At 35.6% G+C, this 24450-nt stretch overlaps 1 protein-coding gene and 1 pseudogene across 1 annotated transcript; both read left to right on the top strand.

The window, feature by feature from the left end:
• Positions 1 to 5298: 5298 nt before the first annotated feature.
• Positions 5299 to 9583, top strand: LOC113334399 (annotated as a pseudogene).
• LOC113334680 (elongation factor 1-delta 1-like) lies at positions 8252 to 9258 on the top strand. The gene is made up of 4 exons (XM_026580877.1): positions 8252 to 8360; positions 8453 to 8595; positions 8913 to 9036; positions 9152 to 9258. Exons 1-4 carry the CDS (start codon positions 8252 to 8254, stop codon positions 9256 to 9258), a joined length of 483 nt encoding a protein of 160 aa, XP_026436662.1.
• Positions 9584 to 24450: the final 14867 nt, after the last annotated feature.

Here is a 24450-nt window from a genome sequence, read left to right as displayed (position 1 = left end):
TGAATTTTGTCCCAAATAAGATGACCTATATCATCAAATAATGGAGTATTTATACAATTATCATTTTAATTGATTATAATTAGTATAAAAAATATGTAAAAATTTGATAGTCATGTTTATATTCGTTATGTAGGTGTTTTAAAATGCTTTTCGATGATATAAAATTTACAAATATCCGTGGTATGGTTTGAGAGATAAATCATTTCTAAATTTTACTAATAATTATCCATAAAGGTAAAATTGTAAAAAATACTTAAAAATCCTCCTCTCTTCTCCTTGCCTTAAAAATTGTGCAAACTACAACTAGGTCATCTAATTTGGGACAGAGGGAGTATTTAACAATAAAAACTAGTAAATCAATTGATAATATAATAATTAAAAAATTTATGTAAATATAATTTTCACGAAAAGCGATTTTGATATCTTGCGTTCAAAAAAAATTCAATAATGTAATTATTTTACAGAAATACAATGTTAACAAAAATCTATTTTGATATTTTAAACAAAAATAATATTTTTCTAATTAAGAAAATTAATAATTTTCCAATATAAGAAAAAAAAATCAAAACTAGTCATAAAAATCCAAGTTTACCAGACTTGTGGTACAAAAACCTCATTCAAATGTTAGGATCCATTAAAACTCCACCTTAAACAAAAAACCCCAAATTTTTAAAAATTGATACAAAAACCCCAAATTTCAAAATTGGTTTCATCAAATTCTTTGGGGGTTTTGTGTTACTTTTGTTTTGATGGGTTTTTTGTGGATGGATAATGACACCTTTGGGGTTATAACTCGCGGACCGAAAAAATTTAATATAAACTTATTCTTCTTCAATTACAAAGGAGTGGGTCGGTAATTTCGTCGCCAGCTGTGCACCGGTACCTTTTTGAATGACAAGCCCAATTCCGTGAAAAATGAAATTTCTAATTTTATCGTTAAAATCATGAATGGCTATACAACACTTCAATTTCTTCAGAAAAATGACTATGTCCTCTCCAAGCTCACCAAGGGTGGAGAAATCCAAAACACCCAAACCATTATCCAAATACTTTTTAAGCTTACAGGTGACAGGGTTAGAGATAGCAAGGCCTGGAGTAAAAGCACGAACTTCCTCTCATGTGAAAGGAGAAACCTCAATAACATCAAAACATATACCCTGACCATTTACTCAGATATAAACAAGGATATCAGCAGGCCTCAGGCAGAACCATCATCAGATAGAAGGACCAAAGCAACTTCCTTCCTAGTATGTACACCAGTTCTAAAACAAGCATCCGCCAAGGTGTCCTGAAGAGATCATGTCGGAACTTGCGTCCCACATCGTTAGCACAATGCAAGGCGTGGTCATCAGAAACATCCATCTCTCTATTGCAACTAGAACATAATTTACCTTCTTCAAAAGTGGGATACCCAAACGGCAACATAAGACCAAAACTAACTGGCACGGTCCAATTATATATTTTTAAAATATTATTAAATATGAGAGGAAAAACTAATTATATATATAATTGAAAAAGTTTCCGTAGTGGTAGATTTATTGTTAAAATCTTAAAATAAAATAAACAAAATAATTAGCTTTTTTAATGTTGAAGTGATCGATTTTAAATAACTTTATAGCTTTCAACAGACATATATTGCTCAATTCTTCAAATAAACAAAAGTTTAAGAGTGAATATTTAGTGAAAACATCCACTCTTAAAGATTCTCAAATAAACTTTCAATAGACATATATTCTGATTTTAAATAACTTTATAGTTTCCATTACAATTATAAATAATGTATCCAACAAGGAAAAATCATAAAAACAAAAATTATCGATACTTAGCTCCTTTATAGTGGAAGTGATTGATTTGACGCAACAGACGAGCTCCCCAGGTCTTCGCAACAACAACATGACAAAACCTTGGAAAACTTATGTGTTCGTCACGATGTCTTAACAGCCATCTGATGTATCTCTAAGTTGTTTATGGAAGCAATAACAATTAACATCTCAAAAGAAATAATTCTCGTCACGGTGAATAAGAATCAAGGAAATATATAGCCTTTAGCTACGAACCTATCCTTATATTTATCATAGTCCCATCTACCTTACGTGTATCACTATGGGAAAAATATACATCTATAACTGGAGATTTACAACACTTCGCTATACATCGTAGAAAGTCCTATGTTTTACAACTGATTTCAAAGAAAGAGTTGTCGTATATCATCACTACCAACCCTTAGGAACAAGGGTTTCGCTAAGAAAACAAACGACAACTCCTTTAGCAAAACTGTTGTGACGACATTTAGGTATAACAACTTTGTTTCATAAGTGTAGTGACTTAGCCTATCACAATTCTCACAAGTGTTGTTGAAGAACACAAAAATATGATAATGAAAAATACGTTAGAGGAGAGATTCGAACATGAACCTAATGCATGGATGTATAGCTCATCAACCATCCTTACAGTTCACAAGTTTAGGTTTTTTTTTTTTTAATAGAAACGTATAACAACACTTATAAGTGTTGTTGAAGTTAAAATATAGAATGTGGGAAAAATTAGGTTTGGGGGATTCGACCCTGAGCCTCCTATATGGAAGTCTACACCACTAACCATACCTACACTATCACAAGTTCTGTAAAGTTGGTGGTTCTTTAATATACTATTATGACAACCCTTCATAAACGTTGTAAAACAAAATATAATGCTCAAAGGCGACTGAGCCGCAAAGAGCGCGAAGCATTCTCTGTAACCATATACATTCTTCTCTGTAAATAATCACATACATTCTATAAGATCACCCACTTTAAGCAAAGCATGCAACTGGGGAATTATGGCAAAAGTATACCATCAAATTATAAGTTAGAAGGGTTGTGTGGTCATTTTCACAATCTCCATAATATTTATTGCACAAATTTCCATGAAGGGTAATATGGTCATTTTCACTATCTGTAATATTTATTTTACTCATTTCAGATAAGGGTAGTTTGGTAATTTTCACAGTCTCCATAATATTTATTACCTTTATTTCTAGTAAGGGTAATATGGTCATTTTAACAATTTATAATATTTAATTTACTTATTTTCCGATAAGGGTAGTCTGGTCAATTTTATAGTCTTCATAATATTTATTGCATTAATTTCCAAGAAGGGTAATATGGTCATTTTCACAGTCAGCAGTATTTATTTTACTTATTTCTGATAAGGGTAGTCTGGTCATTTTTACAATCTCCGTAATATTTATTGCACAAATTTCCATGAAAGGTAATATGGTCATTTTCACTATATGTAATATTTACTTTACTTATTTCAGATAAGGGTAGTTTGGTAATTTTCAAAGTCTCCGTAATATTTATTACCTTTATTTCTAGTAAGGGTAATATGGTCATTTTAACTCTGGTAATCTTCGAACCTGGGATGTTCAATTCTGATATACTTCATCTCCAGTTCATCCGAACGAGAAACTCGGGTCTAACTCTGGTAATCTTCGAACCTGGGATGTTCAATTCTGATATATTTCTTCTCCAGTTCATCCGAACGAGAAACTCGGGTCTAACTCTGGTAATCTTCGAACCTGGGATGTTCAGTTATGATATATTTTTTCTCCAGTTCATCCAAATATTCCGAAGGAATTATCTTACCTGTAAATGGATGGATTCATCGTTCTTACAAAGTTTCTGACTTAGAGTAGTCAACTCTCAGCCAGGTTTCGATCTCGGAGCCTGTTTTGCGTACAATATGCAGAAATAGGGTTTGTTTAATGTTCCATAGAATATTCCGAAGGAATCTTACCTGTAAATGGATGGATTCATCGTTCTTACCAAGTTTCTGACTTAGAGTAGTCAACTCGCGGCCAGGTTTCGATCTCGGAGCCTGGTTTGCATACAATATGCAGAAATAGGGTTTCTTTAACGTTTCGTAGAATATTCCGAAGGAATCTTACCTGTAAATGGATGGATTCATTGTTTTTACCAAGTTTCTGACTTAGAGTAGTCAACTCGCGGCCAGGTTTCGATCTCGGAGCCTGGTTTGCATACAATATGCAGAAATAGGGTTTGTTTGAGGTTTCGTAGAATATTCCTAAGGAATCTTACCTGTAAATGGATGGATTCATCGTTCTTACCAAGTTTCTGATTTAGAGTAGTCAACTCGCGGCCAGGTTTCGATCTCGGAGCCTGGTTTGCATACAATATGCAGAAATAGGGTTTGTTTAAGGTTTCGTAGAATATTCCGAAGGAACCTTACCTGTAAATAGATGGATTCGTCGTTCTTACCAAGTTTCTGACTTATAGCTTCATATTTATCGATTTCGATGACGTGTCATGCTAAATTTGATGTCTGAACCCTCATGGAGCTAGCCGGTTCACAGTTTGTATGCCGTTATACCATATTTGAAGTTCGAATCAACACCTAAGTTCCATATTTATCGATTTCGATGATGCATCCTGCTATGTTTGAAGACAGAACCCTCTAGAGCTTCTTAGTTCATAGTTCGTACGCCGTTATACCACATTTGAAGTTCGAATCGATACTGGGCTTCATATTTATCGATTTCGATGATGTATCATGCTATGTTTGAAGTCGGAACCCTCTCGGAGCTTCGTGCTTCATAGTTTGTATGTCTTTATATCACATTTGAAGTTCGAATCTACACTGAGCTTCATATTTATCGATTTCGATGATGTATCCTGCTAAGTTTGAATTCAAAACCCTCCCGAAACTTTTTGGTTCATAGTTTGTACGACGGTATACCACATTTAAAGTTCGAATCGACACTGAAGCTTCATTTATTGATTTGGATGATGTATCATGTTAAGTTTGAATTCTGAACATTCATGGAGCTTCTCGGTTCATAATTTGTACGCCGTTATACCACATTTGAAGTTCATGACCTGTATGATTAGTCAAAATTGCTTGATGACCTATGCGACTAGTCGAAATTCAAACCGGAAGCACAAAGAGAAAGCACAAACGCACAAAGAAAACACACATTCTTATTTTTTCTGTTTCGTTCACATATATTTTTTGGAATTTTTTTTATAACCGAAGGTCGATAATAATATCTTAAAATTTTTGATATTTTTGTTGGATTTTTTTCATATCGATAGTTGATAATAAAATCGAATACACGAGTTTGTATTAACACAAAAAGAATCACACATGCTTCTCAATCCGTATGAGCATTCTAAAATGAATCTACATCGTCCCTTAATTTTTGCAATCCGTATGAGCATCCTAGAGTGAATCTAAACCGTCCAATTTCTTTTATATAAATCAATTTTTTTTTCTTCTCACTTCCCCTTCGCTCATTTTCCATCACTTCTTCCGCCTCAACACAGAACAAAACCCTTACTCTAATCTCTCTAACCTTGCGCCTCCCTCAGAAAAAACCCTAACTCAAGTCTGTAATCTCTCTAACCTTGCACCTCCCTCAGAAAATAAACCTCAAGATTTGTTTAACCGGTAATATACAAAGGAATCAGTTTCAGCTTGAAGCAGAAACCCTACATCCTCATTGTTGAACAAACGAAACCAAATCTCAAGATCTCTTCAAAAATTTCAATTAAAAGTCAAAATAGAACTCAAAATTCTTTCAATTAGATTACTTAACCAGTTTCTTTAACCAAATTTCACTAAAACCCTATTATTTCTTCAACCAAATCGAACCAATTTTTCAACCCTAGCTGTGGAATTGAATTCTGGTGGTGATAGGAAGATGATTCTGGAGCTGTTGGTGATGAATTATAAGATGGGTGTTGTTGGTCTGATGTTGAGTTAATGGGTTCGACGGATTTGAGCAAAGAAAAGACTAGAAAAGATGGGTTTGATTGATTCTGATGTTCTCGGGTTTGTTGGTGGTACTGATACGGATTGATGAAGCTAAGAAGATGTAGATGCAGTTGATGTAGATGTGCCTGATTCAAGAGAGGTGGTGTTCTGATATACTGCAGGTGGTGGTGGTGACTCTGTAGTGGTTTAATTGATGAATGGTGAATGCTTAGAAGAGTGCTAGGACTTGCAGCTGAAGGATTTCAGCTGTTGATTGCTTCTATTAAAGATAGTTGTTAAGAAATGAGATCTTATGTGTTGAATCAATGGGAGATAGATGTTGATTGCTTCTATCGACGATGAAGCTTGAATAAGTATTGAGCTCGAGCACAGTGGAGAAGAGATGCTGATATGAATTCAGGTGGAAGAAAAGGAGATCTTATGGTAAGTTTATGGAGTCATGGTTTATTTATTTGTGTATTTTTGTGGGGATTTAGGGGTTTTTTATAATCTAATTGAATGTTGGAAATGATATAGAGGTCTAATTGAATTATTTGTTTAGGGTTTTTGTTATTCAATGCTTTTAGAGATTAAGGTTCTTATCAGGATTTGAAATTGTTGAGTTCCCAGTGATGATTAACTACCGTGTTTATTCCTTCTTATTCGTGTTCAGTGACTTGTGGGTCTTTAATTGATTCTATCTACAATGGGTTTTTGACAATTTTGTTTCTTGTTTGCATACTAAGCATGATGAAATTGAAGCAATGTTTTTTAAAGAGAGAGCCATACTTGAAGCCAAGTACCAGAAGATGAAGATTGTTCAGGAAATGACTGAGATTATTCTTGGTTTACAAGGAGATGTTCCCGCGGATTCTCGAAAAGGAGTTCCTTATGTTGGTGGAAAGTAAGATTTCACATCATTTTTACTATTTCATTGCAAGAAGATCATATAATTTTATTTGGATTGACTTATTATTTTGTTTGGTGTGTTGTAGCAACAAGGTTGCTGCTTGTGCAAAGCATTTCGTTGGTGATGGTGGCACAACAAAGGTATTAACGAGAAAAACACAGTGACTGACTGGCATGGACTACTCAGTATTCATATGCCTGGTTATTATAATTCAATCATCAAGGGTGTATCAACCATCATGGTTTCATACTCAAGCTGGAACAGCGAAAAGATGCATGCTAACCGTGATCTTGTTACTAACTTCCTCAAAGACACTCTTAATTTCAGGGTAGATAGAAAACCCTCTTTGAACTAGACCAACATTAGCTAAACTAATTTGGACCAAGAAAAATGAAGGCATGACTGACAGACTGTTGTTTCTATTGCTTGAATTATGTGTTAGGGATTCGTCATTTCCGATTGGCAAGGTATTGACAGGATTACTTCACCAGCAGGCACCAACTATACTTACTCCGTCCATTCTGGGATTAATGCCGGCATTGACATGGTATGATGGCCATTTTGACATAAAATAAAAGTTCAATGTTAGAACTACAATAAGTTACTTTGACATATTAAATGTTTTGGGTATTTCTGCAGATAATGATTCCAATGAACCACACTGATTTTATCCATGATCTAACCTACCTGGTTGGGAAGAACGTAATCCCCATGAGCAGGATTGACGATGCTGTGAAGAGAATTCTGAAGGTAAAATTCATGATGGGTCTCTTTGAGAGCCCTATGGCTGATTACAGCTTCGTGAACTATCTTGGAAGTCAGGTTAGTTTGGTTATGCATTCAGTTTACGGGTATGGATATTAAGAATGTTATTTATGTAGTTCACTAACCATATTATACTATACAACATAAACATAGAGATTTTGCTAGAGAAGTTTTATGGAAATCACTTGTGCTATTGAAAAATGGAAAATCTGACAATGAGCCCTTGTTGCCTCTCCCCAAAGATGCACCTAAGATCCTTGTCGCCGGTAGCCACGCTAACAACTTGGGCTTACAGTGTGGTGGTTGGACAATAGAATGGCAAGGAAAAAAAGGAAACAACATCACTGCTGGTAGATGGCTTAATTTTTACTTTACCAGGGAATTCATTATATACCCTTAACTTGATTTATGTACTTTCTTATGTTTACACAAATTAACGTTCTCTTGTACCAAATGCGCAGGAACTAATATCCTCAATGCAATAGCGTCTACAGTTGGCCCGAGCACTGAAATCATTTACAAAGCAAACCCTGAAGATGATTTTGTCAAGTCTGATAGCTTCTCGTATGTTATTGTTGTTATTGGCGAGCAACCATATGCAGAGACAATGGGGGACAACCTTAACTTAACAATTCCTGAACCTGGTTTGAGCACTATGAAGAACGTTTGTGGCTCTATCAAGTGTGTTGTTGTTGTTATCTATGGACGACCTCTTGTGATTGAACCTTATCTATCAGATGTTGATGCTCTCGTAGCTGCATGGCTCCCTGGAAGTGAAGGTCAAGGTGCATCAACATTGCAAGGATGCCTCAAAATACTTTAATGGGCATGGAAGATCGAGAAGATGTCAGAGGTAACCAGTTAAGAGTTAGGATGCCTCAAAATAATGTTCCAGTTGGCGACATCAATTTGTTTGAGAAAGAAGCAGATTGTTGTTGCTTATATTGTTTAGTGGTATGTTGTTTTTTATTGTTTATACTTGAACTTCTGTAGTAAGATTTTGAATATTCGTTTTGAATATAGGTGATGATGTAAAGAAGGGAACTGGGGTCCATATAGCGACTCCTTATCCTGCTAAGAAGGCTGGTAAGAGTGACAAATCAAAGCAAGAAACTCCAAAATCTGCTGCTACTCCAGTCGCTTGCAACACTTGTAGCAAGTATGTTGTAATGTGCATTTAAATTAAATTCTCAGTTAGTACCGCCCCTTATGTCTTATGGTATCTGACATATTTTATTTTAACTGTTTACTAGGACATTCAACTCGGAGAAGGGACTATAATCTCATAGTAACGCAAAGAAGGCTATAACTCACCATCTTATAGTTAATAGTCTCTTTTGTTTTTTACTTCTTTTGGAAATGTGCGAAGGTTTTATCAAATGTGATTCGGAACCATCTAAAGTGTTTCGGATTTGGGATATGTGAATACTATTGATAGTTCATTGCAGTCTTTATAACACAATATTTTTTTTTTGAGTTGCAGCCAGCTGAGGATGATGACGACGATTCTGATGTTGATCTTTTTGGAGAGGAGACAGAGGAGGAAAAGAAGGCTGCAGAAGAACGTGCAACGGCTGTCAAAGCCTCTGACAAAAAAATATATGTGAGTATGCTCTCCTTAAATTGTTCTTTTGAAACTAAGGCGATTAGTTCTGTGCATGGTCTTGTGGGTTTTTCTAAGAACCATATATAACTGTCATTCATTTTAACTTTTTCCTTCAGCCGGAAAGTCTTCAATTTTGTTGGATGTGAATCCATGGGATGAAGAGACAGATGTGGCAAAGCTTGAGGAAACCGTGAGGAATGTCCAGATGGAAGGCCTCTCATGAGGAATGTGTAAGTATCTTCTCTCAAATAATTGATTCTGTCAAAACATCTTACCTTCCTCTTAATGTACTTATGCTTCTCTCCTATTTCTATCACAACCAAACTTGTCGCAGTTGGATATGGTATCAAGAAGTTGCAAATTATGATATATGATATTTTTGGTCATGTAAAAGAAATATATCATTTTATTTTCTCTCGTTGCGCAACACACTTTCATACAAGGTGATTTTGAAGTTATCTAGGTAATGCAATTGGAGTGGCATGTTAACTTGAATGAATGTAAATGTGTTGCTGGCAGTTTAATGTGAATGTGAAAAATACTTTTGGCAATTCGGTTTCAGCTATAATTTTTTTTTTTCAAAAAAGTTTTATGCACACAACTTCTAATAAGAGATGTATTCCATATTTCAACTACACAAACCTGTGGTTGTGAAAGAATGTCTTTACGACATAATTAGGTGTTGTCCAACATAGTTCTGCAACTCTAACAAGTGTCATGCAAATCTTATTCATAATAGTAATAAGAGTTGTTACATATTTCTACAATACATATCTTAGGTTGTCTAAGATAGTCCTTCAACTTATACAAGTGTTGTGTTACATAATTCTACGATACGCATCCTTTGTTGTGTAAAATAGTCCTACAACACAAGCAAGAGTTGTGTTAGGATTTCATAAAAAAATCGAAAAAGAATCACAACTTTGGTAAAATATTGTCGAACCATGAATCACATCACCCTTTACAACTCATAGTCAAGCATTGTAGAAAAGTTTGGACTTTCTACAATACCCCCCTTCCACAATGCATAAAATTGAGTTGTCGTAGGGGTACTACAACTCTAATATGTAGTCGTCAATGATGATTTTTCCCGTAGTGTATCTTAAAGACTCATTCTCATCCTATGGTCTTAACCCCTGGAGGTAAACTGGTAAGCTTCCAAGTATGGTTCTGACGGACTGAGTCCATTCCACTAAATGAAGCTTCTTACCAGAATGGGGTTTCAGTAGATGTCAAGGTTTTTTTACAAGGCTGGGGATCATACTAAGCTAGGAATGTTATGAAGTCAGGTCCATAAGAAGTCCCAATTCTTGTTATTTTACTTCTCCTAGTCTCAACCTCAACTTCATCTTCCTTAACGATAAGTTCTCACTAATTGGAAAGTGTCATGTGACTTTCCCATGTTGGATGTGAGTTACACTCAGGTTCCCTTAACACCAACCCTGTCTGCCTAAGTAAATGAGTCTGACGAATAATCATTGGCTGCTAGCGGCCTAATGAGTTGAGGACATTGTCCATTTCTGATTCATCGATTAGTTTATAGGGCGTTTTAATTCAAATCTGCTTCTGACTTCTGCTTATCCAGAAGTAGAAGTCAGAAGTAGAAGTCAGAAGAAAAACTATTTTGCTTCACAAAAAGCTGATTTTTCTGCTTCTGGAAGTCGTTCTGAAATATTATTGCCAAACTGACTTCTGACTTTTTGACTTCCAGAAGTCGAAAAGCAACTTCTGAGTGTGCATCCAAACGCGCTATTAAGGTTTTCCTTTTCTTTTGAGTTGCATTTAAGATGTAAGAGAACTCTTTGGTAAGAATGAATTAATAGAGTGTTGTTGGTTGTTACGGCAGAGTTATTGTATTTTTCCGCTCTATTCCATCCAATTTTTGTTTAGTTATTGTTGATTTTTACATGAATGTGCTAAGAACAGTACAATTGGAATCAGAGACGTTCCTTCCTATCATTCATCATGGTGGTTCAGTCTTGCAAAGAGTTACAGGAAACCAACACAAGACAACAAACTGAGATCTATTCCCTACACACGACTGTGCAACTCAGTACAACGTCGACGAAGGAGGATGTACAGTCGTTGAAGAGTGAGATTGAAGATAGTATGAAGTCACTTAGGACAGATATTGAAAAGGGTCTGCAATCTCAGTTGGAAATTGTTTTTCTAATATATATCAAAATGGAGCTCAAAGTTCTAATCAAGGCTTCTCTACTGGTGGATCTCCTTTTACTACTCATTCTGATGGTCGAGATTTCAATCACCCTCATCGCCTGCTGAAGCTTGACTTTCCACATTTCGATGGCGATAACCCAAAAAGATGGATTCAGAATTGCAATTACTATTTCCAGATGCAAAATATCCAAGATATTGATAAAACACGGATGGCAGCCATATATTTGGATGGTAAGGCAAGTAAATGGTATGACAATTTTTGCCTTAATAAAGATAATATTCCTTGGCAGTACTTCTGTGCTAACATTTTCTTACGATTTGAAAACCCTTCTCATGAGAATATTGTTGGGCTCTTCAACAAATTGGCTCAGCTTACTTCCGCAGATGCTTATTTTGAGGAGTTTGAGTATTTAAAAGCCTTACTATTAAGTGTGCATCCTGATTTTCTTGAAACATACTTCATAGCAAGTTTTATTGGTGGCTTGGAAGAAGAACTAAGGAGTTCACTTTTTTTTTATGAACCCAAAACTTTACTCCATGCTTTTTCATTGGCTAGGATGCAGGAAAATATTTTTTCCTTACAACAGAAACCAATTAAGCCTATTAAAAGACCCCTTCCTAACTCCTTATCCACCACCAGACAATTTTCATCCACTACCTTCACTCCCAAACTAACTTCTGATGTATCTACATCACAACCACCACCACCTCCACCTAAAAGTTAACTCCAACTTAACACTGAAAAGACTCATCCCTGAATAAGTCCAAGACAAAAAGCCAAGGGGTTATGCTTTAATTGTGATGATTTCTACAGAAGAGGCCATATCTGTAAGCAAAAGTATCTATGTGTTTTGATAGGAGAAGAAGTTGAGGAAATTTCTGAAGAAGGAATATAGACTGGGCACGAAACTGATGAAGAACCTCTAGTTGAGAGTGATATGGCAATCTCACTACATGCGACATGTAATGTCTCAGCTGACACTATTAGAATACCTGGTTTTGTCAAGAAGAAGGCAATATCCATTCTCATTGATACTGGTAGTACACACAGTTTCATTGATTTTGCCTTGTCCAAAAATTTACAGTGCCCCATAGCACAAACTGTTAGTTTGCTGGTAACTGTGGCCAATGGTGATAAGACTGTCAGCTCTGGAATTTGTTCTCAACTGAATTGGACTATGCAAGGCCATAAATTCTGTGGTGACTTGAAACTCCTTCCGTTAGGAGGGTGTGATTTTATTTTGGGTGCAGATTGGTAAGAAACTTGGGGGATGTCTTATTCAACCTATCAAAGTTATGTATCTCCTTCAAGCATCATGGCAAGATGATAACCTTACAACGCACAACACAAAAAACATCCTTGAGCATGATGAGTGGCTCTGCAGTCAAAAAATTCTTTTAAAGGCATTCTCATGGATTGGTGGGTCAGCTATTCTCTATTTCTACAACCACTAGTCAATCTCAGCAACCTCCACAGATATCCAGTCTACTCAACCAGTTTGCTGATGTTTTTTCTGAACCAAAGTGTCTGTCACCCCAAAGAGAGTTGGATTAAAAAATACCTCTCCAACCTAATTCAGTGCCTGTCAACTTGAGAGATTATAAATGCCATTACATTCAGAAATATGTTGTTGGACACTTGGTCCAAGCAATGTTACTCTCTGGTGTTATTCAACCCAACAACAATCCATTTGCTTCTCCAATTTTGCTTGTTAAGAAGAAGGACAATTCCTAGAGATTTTGTGTAGATTACAAGAAGCTAAACAACATTATTATAAAGGATAAATTTCCCAATTCCAATCATTGATGAACTATTAGATGAGTTGCATGGTTCAATTTTTTTTACAAAGATGGATTTGAAGTCTGGATATCATCAAATCAGGGTGTTGCCTTCTGACACCCATAAAACTGCTTTCAGAACTCATCATGGTCCTTTTGAATTTAAGGTAATGCCATTTGGTCTCACCGATGCACCAGCCACCTTCCAGGCCCTTATGAATAAAATTTTCCAAGCACATCTTAGGAAGTTTATTCTTGTGTTCTTTGATGATATTTTAATCTACAACTATTCCTTAAAATACCATATTATTCACTTACAAACTGATTTAAAAAAATTAAGAGAAAATCATTTGTATGCAAACTTCTCTAAGTGTTGTTTTGGTCAATCTGAGTTGGAGTGTTTGGGGCATATAATTATTGCTAATGGAGTTATGGCTGACCCTGCAAAGATCTCTGCCATGGTGGATTGGCCTACACCTACTAAAATTAAATCTCTCAGGGTTTTTTTGGGCCTCACAGGTTATTATAGAATTTTTTTTATGGATTATGGTCTTATTAGTAGACCTTTAACTGACTTGCCGAAGAAGGATTCTTTTTCATTGGTCTTCTGCTGCCACTGATGCTTTTATTAAACTCAAGACTTCCATGAGAACCACTCTTGTGCTTGCCTTACCTGATTTCACGAAGCAATTTATTTTGGAAACAGATGCTTGTGACTTGGAAATTGGTGTTGTCCTTATGCAGGATAACAAAACCATTTCTTTTTACAACAAACCACTTGGACCTAGAGCTGCTGCACTGTTTACTTATGAGAAGGAGTCGTTAGATATTGTCCAAGCAGTCACTAGGTGCAAACATTATTTACAAGGCACTCATTTCATTATCAAGACATACCATCAAAGTATTAACTACTTCTTGGAACAAAAAATATCAACTGTCTTGCAGCAGAAGTGGATTATGAAGCTGTTGGGTTATGATTATGAGATAAGGTACAAAAAGGGATCTGAGAATAAAGTAGCTGATGCTTTCTCTAGAAGATCTCACTCCACTGCTACCTGTCATTATGCATCTGTTTCCAGACCAGATTGGCCTCAAAAGATCATTGACAGTTATGTTAATGACACTAAAGTTCAGAGTTTACTTGCTCAGCTTGCACTCACTCCCAGGTCAGCTGCTAAGTACTCTTACTTGAATGGCATTTTAATATACAAAATGAGATTATATATTGGCAGTTCAGATTCCACCAGGACCAAAATTTTGGATTCAATATACTCTTCAGTTGTGGGTGGCCATTCTGGCATGCATGCAACTTATGTTAGAGCCAAGTCTTATTTCTTCTGGCCTACAATGAAAAAAATACATTCTCTTATTTGTCTCCACTTGTGATGCTTGTCAAAGGAACAAAGGGGAGCATACTTTTTGTGCTGGGTTGCTCCAACCATTGCCTATCCCAGATCATGCATGGCAGCACATCTCAATGGATTTTATTGAGGGATTACCAATGAGTGAGAGAAAGTCTGTCATTTTAGTTGTGGTGGACATACTAAATAAATACAACCACTTCATTGGCTTGCACCATCCTTACACTGTTTTTTCTGTTGCCAAAGAGTTTATTTCCCATGTTTTTACATGGTTTGCCTGAATATTGTTTCTGACAGAGACAAAATTTTCACAAGTCACATTTAGCAAGACTTATTCAAGGCATTAGGCACTTAACTGAACTTAAGTACATCTTATCATCCACAGACTGATGGCCAAACTAAAAGGGTAAACTCTTGTCTTGAGAGCTACTTGAGGTGTATGTGTGGTCATCATCCCAAGAAATGGCATCTGTGGCTTCCTCTGGCAGAATGGTGGTACAATACCAAATACCACACTAGCTTAAAAATGATCCTCTTCCAAGCACTCTATGGCTACCTTCCTCCACACCTAGTTTTTCCTTCTACTGTTACCACCTCTTTTGCTGCTGTTGAAGACTATTTAAAGTAGAGAGATGTTGTAATTGACTTATTGAAAGATACTCTTCATAAATCCCAGGAGAGTATGAAATTTTTTGCTGATCAGACAAGAACTGACAGGGTCTTTGCTGTGGGTGACAAGGTTTATCTGAAGTTGCAACCTTACAGGAAAGCTTCTGTGGCTCTGAGAAGAAACCTAAAACTGGCAGCCAAGTACTATGGACCATTTAGTATCGTGCATAAGATAGGTGCAGCTGCTTATAGACTCCAGTTACGATCAGAATCCAGGATTCATCCTGTCTTCAATGTTTCTCAACTTAAGCAGCATATTGGAGAAACACACACTCCATCTCCCTCACTGCCTGTCCTTGATTTTGATGGTACTATTTTGGTCATCCCCGCAGCTGTCCTGGACTCAAGAACTATCTTGCGCAATGGTCTCACCGCACCTCAATTGCTTATTAGGTGGACTAATGCTTCCATTGAAGATGCTACATGGGAAGATTCTGCTCGCATAACACACCATTTTCCTAAATTCCATCATTGAGGACAAGGATCTGCTGATGGGAGGGGCATTGTCATGTGACTTTACCATGTTGGACATGAGTTACACTCAAGTGCTCTTAACACCAACCCTGTCTGCGTAAGTAAATGAGTCTGTCGACTAATCATTGGCTGCTAGCGGCCTAATGAGTTGAGGACATGTGTACATTTCTGATTCATCGATTAGTTTAGGGTCTTCCTTTTCTTTTGAGTTGCATTTAAGCTGTAAGAGAACTCTAATTTTGGTAAGAATGAATTAATAGAGCGTTGTTGGCTGCTACGTCAGAGTTACTGTATTCTTCCGATCTATTCCGTCCAATTTCTGTTTAATTCTTGTTGATTTATTACATGAATGTGCTAAGAACAGTACAGAAAGAAACCTACGGGATGAACAACACATTTCTAATGAGGGACATGTTTAAAAATGAACATGTTCAAAGAGCTCAACATCCCTACACTCCATAATAGTATTTATACCATCAGAAAAAAGAGAACTCACAACCAAAAAATTATATGCAGTAGCATACTCAGGATACCCTATGAAGACACAATTAAAAGTTTTGGATCCTATCTTAGTTATCTTAGGAGGAGGAAAGGCTACCTAATCCAAACATCCCCACACTTTGAGGTATGCATAAGGAGGTTGTCTAGCTTTCCATACTCATATGGAGTTTTATATGATCCTTTAAAGGTTACTCTATTTAGGATATAAAAATTTAGAGGATGAATTCCCCCCATAAGTTGGCATTAATCCTTTAATCAACATGGCATATATCATCTCCTTAATGGTTTTGTTCTTACGTTCAACTATATCATTATACTACGGTGAATAAGATGCGATCACATGAATAATGATACTTAAGTAAAGTTCTCGTATATGAATTTTATACTCGCCATCACGTTCAGACTTAACCATTTTAGAGATAACATATGCTTGGATTTCAATTTCAAGTTTATACTCTTAAGGATTCTAAGGCATTATCCTTACCCCCTAAGCAAGTATACAAGATACTACCTCGTACAATCATATATACGAAAATTATGGACCACTTTTTACCACTTTGGTTTGGGTTGAATTCATGTCAACTAGGTCTAATTGAATTAATTCCATGGGATTAGAATTACCCTGTGCATTTTGTTAAAAGGTTTTATAGCACACTTTGTGAAAATCATGGGTCTAAAAACCACACCGAGTATTTCGTTTAGGCAATCTGTATGGACTAACTCCAATATATTTCCAAGAGAATCAACTAGACAGTCAGACTCAATCAAGGAAAATACATCCAAGATTTATATCTCAATTTCTTAAATCAATATGCAATCCAACAGATAAAAATCTGTGAGCCGGATTAAAATGATAAATAACTTGGATGGTACCAAAGACCAATATCCAAGCGTCAATCAATTTATATCAACAAACAAAGGTTGGATTATCTAATTGATTGAACTACGCACAACCTGTGATATTTCAATTATGTAAAAATATAATGCGGAAAAGAAATAACACATGCACCAAAAATTTTGTTAACGAGGAAACCACAAATGCAGAAAAACCCCGGGACCTAGTCCAGATTTGAAAACCACACTGTATTAAGCCGATACAAACTCTAGCCTACTACCAATTAACTTCGGACTAGAATGTAATTGAGCCCTAACCAACCTCACACTGAATAAGGTACAGTCGTGTTTCTTACGCCTCTTGAACCACTCCAGATTCTGCGCACTTGATTCCATTAGCTGATCTCACCCACAACTAAGAGTTGTTGCGACCCAAAGTCGAAGACTTGATAAACAAATCTGTCTCATACAGAAAAGTCTATTGAATAGATAAATCTGTCTCCCGTAGAAATACCTACGAGTTTTTGTTCCATATTTTGATAAATCAAGGTGAACAGTAACCAATTGATACACCAGACTTATATTCCCGAAGAACAGCCTAGTAATATCAATCACCTCACAATAATCTTAATCGTATGGAAGCGAAACAAGATATTGTAGAATCACAAACGATTAGACGAAGATGTTTGTGACTACTTTTTATCTTACCTATCGGAGATTAAATCTCGAGCAAATCTTAGAGAAGATAGTGCTCAACACGATAGAACAAAGTAAGATCAGAACGCACAACTACAAATAAATTAGTTGGGTCTGGCTTCAGAATCCCAATGAAGTCTTTAAGTCGTTAACCTATAATGGTTTTAGGAAAAACCTAGGTTAGGAGAATCGACTCTAGTCGCACCTAGTATCACACAGGAGGTGTGGGGATTAGGTTTCCCAGTTGCTAGAGTTCTCCCTTATTTAGTCTTCAAATTAGAGTTTGCAATCAATGCTATTTTGTTAACAAAGCATTCAATATTCACCGTTAGATGAAAACCTGATTAGAGTCAAGATAATATCTTTCAACCGTTAGATCGAACTTAGCTTGTTATGCACAAATGAAATGTGACTTCATTAGGTATGAGTAACCATAACCAAACGTGTGCCCATAGTTGGCTCAACAATAGTTAACCGAAGTTAGCCATATAAACACTTTCATATCAACCTTGTTCATCTTAATCATAACTAGTTCAAATGACTCAAATGAAACTAGTTATGGAGTTGTTTAATTTTTTATATTCTCATAGAAGTATAAAAGACACAATTGAAGCAAAATCGATTTTGATTCACTTGAAATTCATGAACATTATAGCCACGGTTTGTAAAAGATTGCATTCCTTAATACATAAATATATTTGTTCATGAACAAACCGATTTTAAAACTTAACCCAATCAAGTATGCAAACGGGTACGCATACTTAGAGTTACGGACTTGGTCTGGGTTCGCCAGTATGCGAACGGGCACGCATATTGAAGTACATGATCAACCTCAGTTGAATTCACCGACTTGAACTTCTCAGTCGGTACGCATATGGGTATGCATACTATGGTTCCCGGACTTCAACTATCAAACCAGTACGCATACGGGTATGCATACCATGGTTCCCGGACTTTGAATAACTTGCAACAGTTAGCATACAAATACGTATGCTGTGCTATATCCAATGAATGGTTAATCATTTTAAACTCCATCTTAATCATTGAAACATTCTTGGAAGACAGGAATAGCTGTCTCACACAAACTATTAGCTTCAAAGCAATTTTCAAGTGATCAATAGATAAATACGAAACATTCCGAGTCTACATCAAATGACTGTCTCACACAAATCATGTAAGATGTTACCAGGCGATTTTCACATGATCATATTTTGAATTTCGTCAAGAATAAAGATGAACTTGGTTAAAGTGAAAGCTTACCAACACATATTTCGATAAATATGTAAGCGAGTTAAAATCAGCTCGAAATATCAAATGTGTATAATGTAAAGTCTATATAGTTATACGACTTTTGTCTCAATAGGAGATATAATATAAATGGACTTATGAGTCAAGTCTTTACATATCTTTTGGTGATAAAGCTCCACAAGCTCCCCTTAGTAGTTCTTCGTGTTCAACCAATGAACGCCATGAAGTCTAATGCTCAACTACACATTTTATCCTAATCCGAGACATAGCTATAAGTAGATTAGAAATCAAGACTTATAGTTTTGGAAACTAAACTTGACAACAATCTTGAGATAGCAACGCTTGCGAGTTCGACCGAGCAGTGCTCTAACAATCTCCCCCTTTGTCAATTTTAGTGAAAAACTATCAATACATATGGATTACAAAATAAATAAACTTTGTAGCTTGTCATCTAAATGCTTGATTTCCTTGGTTCTTCAACATTACTCGAAATCTTCGTCACTTCCAAGTGCTCCAGTGATTCTGAAGGTGTTCAACTCAACATCATAGTTGTTTAAGATCCGTAGCCATAACAATAAGAAAACCATTGTTCTCAATTATTATTATACAATGTCATAGTATTATTACACATCATCAAAGTCCAATGGTATCACAACTTTGAAAATAATACTATAGTGATATGTATCACTTCCCCCTAGTCAATACTTCATCTCACAATTAATGAAAATCACCCCCCGTACATAATTATCCGTAATCCATATGTATTTGTAGTGTGAACTACACATAAATTCTCCCCCTTTTTGTCAATATAAATTGGCAAAGGTGCGAAAACTAGTGGGATCAGAATGAAATTCTCATAGAGATACTTCATGACTAAAAGAGAACATATCAACTTTGTTTTGATGATTTCACATAGTCGAAACTTAGTGTATTCATCAAGGAGTTTATGAAGATACAAGAAAACTTCTACAATATTCCACAGCCGCACTCCCCACAAAAATTTGGCAATTAAGCACAAGTTCAAATAAGAACTCTCCCCCATGAAATGTCATTCCCGGAAGAACAACAATATTGACCTTACTTTCACAAGAAAATAAGGATTTCTTTGGACATTAACAAATCACATGAACATCTCCAAAGTCGAAGACTTGATAAACAAATTTGTCTCACACAGAAAATTCTATTGAATAGATAAATCTGTCTCCCACAGAAATAACTACGATTTTTTGTTCCATCTTTTGATAAATCAAGGTGAACATGAACCAATTGATACACCAGACTTATATTCCCGAAGAACAACCTAGTAATATCAATCACCCCACAATAATCTTAATCGTATTGAAGCGAAACAAGATATTGTAGAATCACATACGATGAGACGAAGATGTTTGTGACTACTTTTTATCTTACCTATCGGAGATTAAATATCGAGCAAATCTTAGAGAAGATAGTGCTCAACACGATAGAACAAAGTAAGATCAGAACATGCAAGTACAAATAAAATAGTTGGGTCCGGCTTCAGAATCCCAATGAAGTCTTTAAGTCGTTAACCTATAATGGTTTTAGGAAGAACCTAGGTTAGGAGAATCGACTCTAGTCGCAACTAGTATCACAGAGGAGGTGTGGGGAATAGGCTTCCCAATTGCTAGAGTTTTCCCTTATATAGTTTTTAATTTATGATTTGCAATCAATGCTACTTTGGTAACAAAGCATTCAATATTCATCGTTGGATGAAAACCTGATTAGAGTCAAGCTAATATCTTTCAACCTTTAGATCAAACTTAGCTTGTTATACACAAATGAAATGTGACTTCATTTAGGTATGAGTAACCGTACCCAAACGTGTGCACATAGTTGGCTCAACAATAGTTAACCGAAGTTAGTCATATGGACACTTTCATATCAACCTTGTTCATCTTAATCATAACTAGTTCAAATGACTTAAATGAAACTAGTCATGGAGTTGTTTAATTTTTTCTACATTTTCATAGAAGTATAAAAGACACAATTGAAGCAAAATCGATTTTGATTCACTTGAATCAATTCATGAACACTATAGCCACGGTTTGCAATAGATTGCATTCCTTAATACGTAAATATATTTGTTGATGAACAAACCGATTTTAAAACTTAACCCACTCAAGTATGCAAACGGGTATGCAGACTTAGAGTTCCGGACTTGGTCTGGGTTCGCCAGTATGCGAACGGGCATGCATACTATCGTACGTGATCAACCTCACTTGAATTCTCGGACTTGAACTTCTCAGCTGGTACGCATACGAGTATGCATACTATGGTTCCCGAACTTCAACTATCAAACCAGTACGCATACGGGTATGCATACTATGGTTCCCGGACTTTGAATAACTTGCAAGAGTTAGCATACAAGTATGCATACTATGCTATATGCAATCAATGGTTAATCGTTTTAAACTCCATCTTAATCATTGAAACATTCTTGGAAGACGGGAATAACTGTCTCACACAAACTATTAGCTTCAAAGCAATTTTCAAGTGATCAATAGATCAATACGAAACATTCCGAGTCTACATCAAATGACTGTCCCACACAAATCATGTAAGATGTTACCAAGCGATTTTTACATGAGGTTGTTAGACCCCCGCTTTTTCAACCACACTTACTATCCTAATCCGAGACTTAGATATAAGTAGACTATAAATCAAGACTTATAGTTTTGGAAACTAAACTTGACAACAAGCTTGAGATAGCGACGCTTGCGAGTTCGACCGAGTAGTGCTCTAACAATCTCCCCCTTTGTCAATTTTAGTAACAAAACTATGAATACATATGGATTACAAAATAAATAAACTTTGTAGATTCTCATCCAAATGCTTGGTTCTTCAACATTACTCAAATGCTTGGTTCTTCAACATTACTCAAAATCTTCGTCACTTCCAAGTACTCCAGTGATTCTGAAGGTGTTCAACTCAACATCATAGTTATTTGAGATCCGTAGCCATAACAATAAGAAAAAAATTATTCTCAATTATTATTATACAGTGTCATAGTATTATTACACATCATCAAAGTCCAATTCTATCACAACTTTGACAATAATACTACCGTGATATGAATCACTCCCCCTTAGTCAATACTTCATCTCACAATGAAAAATCACTCCTCCTTACATAATGATCCGTAAACCATATGTATTTATAGTGTGAACTACACATTAATTCTCCCCCTTTTTGTCAATATAAATTGGAAAAGGTACGAAACTAGTGGGATCATAATGAAGTTCTCATAGAGATGCTTCATGACTAAAATAGAACATATCAACTTTGTTTTGATGATTTCACATAGTCGAAACTTAATGTATTCATCAAAGAGTTTATAAAGATACAAGAAAACTCCTACAATATTCCACAGCTGCACTCCCCACAAAGATTTGACAATTAAGCACTAGTTCAATTAAGAACTCTCCCCCATAAAATTTCATTCCCGAAAGAACAACAAGATCAACCTTACTTTCACAAGAAAAGAATGATTTCTTTGGATATTAACAAATCACATGAAGCATGAATTTGTATCCAGAAAACTCAATTAAATTAACCACAAACCTATTATTAATTTAATTAGAAATGCTCAACATAAGAGAACTTACGGAGCCATACAATACTTTCACATAGAAGTGGATCAGGGAAAGATCAATACTCCGGAACATTTAAAGATTCATTCTATTTTTCATCAATATTTGCATAATGACATCATATATTTAATCTTTGTAATCAAAACTTCGTCCTATCTTCCATCAATATTTGCATAATGACATAATAGGCTTAACTTTTGACATATATGGGACAATCATAGTTCACGGACGCAAACACACATATCCCAAAACAATTTTTGCAATAAATAAAACCAATATTAATAGTGCAAAATCATCTTCCAGATAAACTTTAGAATTTAAATAAATAAATCTAAATACATTGCAAGATGAAAATCATTGGCAATAACAATGTGTAATCACAATATAGGCTATTCGAAACCCTGGTTATCCTTTTTATAGCACAAGAATGAATTCTTATAAAAAGTTTCCTAGACATAGTCAGGTTTCTTTGATAACTTCATACCTTTGAAAATCTCCATCATAAAAGGTATCACTGATATCCTTGATTCTTTTGACCGTAGAAACTCCATGTTCATGGGTTAGAACATTAACTTTTCAATCAACAATGCGGGCAAGCTGCCTAGCTTTGACACAGTCCACGATGAGTTTCTTCCGATTCCTGATCAAGATCTTTTGATTTTCAAGGATTTTGGTCTGACCATCAATAAGCTGATTCATTTGAAGTTGAAGATTTGCAAATTCGACCCTAGAGTCATTCTGAAAAAGAATTAAATCCTTGACATATTCTCAAATCCTAGGAGTTGTACTCTTTCCTTTCAATCATCTTTTTCAAGACAAGTTCTTGAACTGAATCGCACCCTTCAATGTTCTTCCATCTCAAGATTCACCACTTCCTGAGGTCTTGAGGAGTTCTCCATTTTTTTTATTAGGGAAGGAAATATATATATATATATATATATATATATATATATGTTTATGAACAAGAGAAGGACGCCCTTGTTATGTAAACCCTAAAACACCCAAGAAAGACACGGAGGTTCTGAACCTGTTATGAAAGGTTAATGGATCAGAAAAAATATCCAAAAAATAAAGAAATACTCTCTGTTTTTCAGATATCTCTTACCTTCATAGCTTAATAATTAAGAGTTTTAATCATAACATAAAGAGAAGATACAATAGTTACAAGGACTCAAGAAATGACTCAACCTTCACAAAAGAACAAAAAGCTAAATCAAACACAAGACAAATGATAATCTACAACAAACTTGAGCATCTCGCAAATGTCATCCTTGCAACTCTCAAGTTAGAAACAAGGATGAAATTACCTATATCTAGGTAGAAAAGTGAGAAGTAATCCCACCATGACCATTGAGAAATGAATTTTAAATACTATCTAAATGTTTGATCCTTGTATTCCTTACCTTTCTTCGGTTATTTCTTATTCCAGGGAAATAAGACATAAACCCTTTTGAGTATCCATCAGACGGATTTTCCCAAGGATTAAATCTAGGACCTTTAGAGATTGGTTCCAGAGGATCAGAATTGAGAAAAGTACATCTTCTATACTTAGGTCTATCAAACTTCTTCTCATTTGCACTTGGAATGTGTACATTAGTAGTGTAATAATTAGCACCATTAAGAGGAACACGATTCTTGTAAATATTTCTCGAAAAGTGACTTTGGAAACCTTGTGCATGAGAGTTTTGGTTTTCTGCAGGTATGAAATCCATTTTGGATGTTGTCAGGTAATTCACCCTGTCAACGACAAAAAGAAGTAGATTTTGAAGATCAGAAATTTGTTTCTTTCTATCAAAACAATGTGAATCATAATGATTTCTTTTCCCACAGAAAGAACATGATCTTGGATGAGGGACATCGGAAGGAACTTGTTCTAGACTCACAACCCTATTGGAAGACTGAAAGTTATGTATACATTTCTTAGCAGATGCTTCCTTTGGAGTATTTTTCTTCATGTACTGTAATCCCTTGTGAGAAGTAGAGAAGGACATAGAATAATATTTGCTCATTAAGACAGAGTTTTCCTTTTCAAGGAATTGCATTGTTCCTGGGCTAGGAGAAGAG

Source organism: Papaver somniferum, unplaced genomic scaffold (assembly GCF_003573695.1).
Source record: "Papaver somniferum cultivar HN1 unplaced genomic scaffold, ASM357369v1 unplaced-scaffold_137, whole genome shotgun sequence".
NCBI classification, from domain to species: domain Eukaryota; kingdom Viridiplantae; phylum Streptophyta; class Magnoliopsida; order Ranunculales; family Papaveraceae; genus Papaver; species Papaver somniferum.
Note: the sequence above shows the minus strand (reverse complement) of the source record. Positions and strands in the feature narration are given on the sequence as shown.

Bases quoted from the DNA above. Each gene is read 5' to 3' on its own strand.
- LOC113334680 (XM_026580877.1), top strand. From the start codon at position 8,252: ATGGGCATGGAAGATCGAGAAGATGTCAGAGGTAACCAGTTAAGAGTT. The intron at 8,361-8,452 runs GTTGTTGCTTAT...TTTTGAATATAG, and splicing joins GTTTGAGAAAGAAGCAGATT to GTGATGATGTAAAGAAGGGA. The intron at 8,596-8,912 runs GTAATGTGCATT...TTTGAGTTGCAG, and splicing joins ACACTTGTAGCAAGTATGTT to CCAGCTGAGGATGATGACGA.